Source organism: Ixodes scapularis, unplaced genomic scaffold (genome assembly GCF_016920785.2).
Source record: "Ixodes scapularis isolate PalLabHiFi unplaced genomic scaffold, ASM1692078v2 PGA_scaffold12__126_contigs__length_90152505, whole genome shotgun sequence".
In the NCBI taxonomy this organism is placed as follows: domain Eukaryota; kingdom Metazoa; phylum Arthropoda; class Arachnida; order Ixodida; family Ixodidae; genus Ixodes; species Ixodes scapularis.
In genome coordinates this window covers 17,637,204-17,638,715 of record NW_024609838.1, presented here as the reverse complement: position 1 = coordinate 17,638,715, position 1,512 = coordinate 17,637,204, and the positions used below count along the sequence as shown (strand labels likewise).

At 49.7% G+C, this 1,512-nt stretch overlaps 1 protein-coding gene across 1 annotated transcript; it reads right to left on the bottom strand.

Moving 5' to 3' along the window:
• Positions 1-927, bottom strand: LOC8036674 (sulfotransferase ssu-1). Its single transcript, XM_029983636.2, has one exon. It carries the CDS (start codon positions 925-927, stop codon positions 1-3), a length of 927 nt encoding a protein of 308 aa, XP_029839496.2.
• Positions 928-1,512: the final 585 nt, after the last annotated feature.

Sequence of the window (1,512 nt, the reverse complement as noted above, 5' to 3'; positions counted from 1 at the left end):
TTATTTTGGTTCCCAAATTTTTGACAAATTTTTGCAAGTCTGTTCCAGTCGAAGTCTCATTCTCTGCATCTGCTCGTGCGTGTAGTAATCCCTCCAACCCCTGGCCCTTCCCTTACGGACGGAGAACAGAGGTCCCGTTGACTCTCTGACGTCTTCGGCGGCGGAGTTTTGAGGAAAATCGCAGTAACTCGTCAGAACATTCGCGTACCTGCTGGCATCCATGCCGAAGACGCGCCTCATGTACTCGAAGCTACACTTTTCCAAGATACGTTCGAACACGTCGTCGTTTTCCTCGACTGTCTTGCCGTAATCCTCGCCAATGAAATAGGCGAGTCTTAGTACCACGTTGGACGTATCTGTCTTGAGTTCCTCGTACGCCAAAAAGAACACATTCGAACGATCCCTGTGCTCGTAGCCGCACGAGACGTGTTCGAAATAGTTATCGTAACCAAAGTCTTCTGTCAGAAAGGCGTCGACGAAGTTTTCGAATGTCCCGTCTTGAAAGCGGTACTTCGGTAGGCTTTTCACGGTGTGATAGAAGGAAATGCAGCAGTCCCAGGGGCTCCGCGCCAGGTAGATGTACTTGGCTTCTTCGCTGAAGTTGTCCCGTAGCTTCTGGAGATGGGTCCTTATGGTTCGTGGAGGAGGCACGTCATCGAGCCACCTTGTGCCCTGGTTCTCAAGAAGCGGAGTTCGCTTTGCCATCTCAGACGAGATCGGGAGTTGGATCTCGCCGTGGTTTAGGATGAGCTGGATGATTTGTTGAACCCAATGGCTTCCAGACTTGGGGTAAGTCACCAGGACGATGTCCCCCTGGCGGGGCTTGTAGGCAAGTGCTTGACGGACTAAAGCTGGGTCCAGGAAGGGAGACCGCGGGATGCCATCGACGAGCTGATGAAATGGCACGGATCGTGATGCGGATGACATCCTTAGGACGGTTGTGAAGTACTTCCGTTCATTCCGGTGGAAATAATCCAAAGTTGTTATTCGAAACTTTGTTCGGCCATTGGCTGGATGTGGTGCTCTCTACCTGGAAAACGCCGCCATTCGTAAAGCGCAAACGTTGAATCGCCGCAGGAAAGTTCGCACTGTGTCGCAAACAGTGCAATGTGCTTCTTCGATCTCGAACTTCAAGGGCTCGCTATGGTTCCGTCTGTACACTGCAGTGGTTGGCTCTCTCCGTGTTCTGTGAGGAAGTAGAGACGATAGGACATTTTATACAGAACGGTTCATCAGGCGTATAACAAATTATATTGCTAATTTTATCTGCATGATTAACTTAACCTATAACTGTAAAATTAAAAAAAAAAAAAAGATGCGCGCACGATCACCCGACGTGATGCGAATAAACAGAATCAGCTGGTGAGACATTGACTGGGTTGACTGGAAATGCAGGTCATGTTGCGTCACGCGGTTTTTTGCGTAAACTACAACCAATCACACACGGAACAGCCAGCACCGAACACGTTCTCGCTGAAGCGTTGCACAAATTGCTTGGTTGCACCAGCGTTC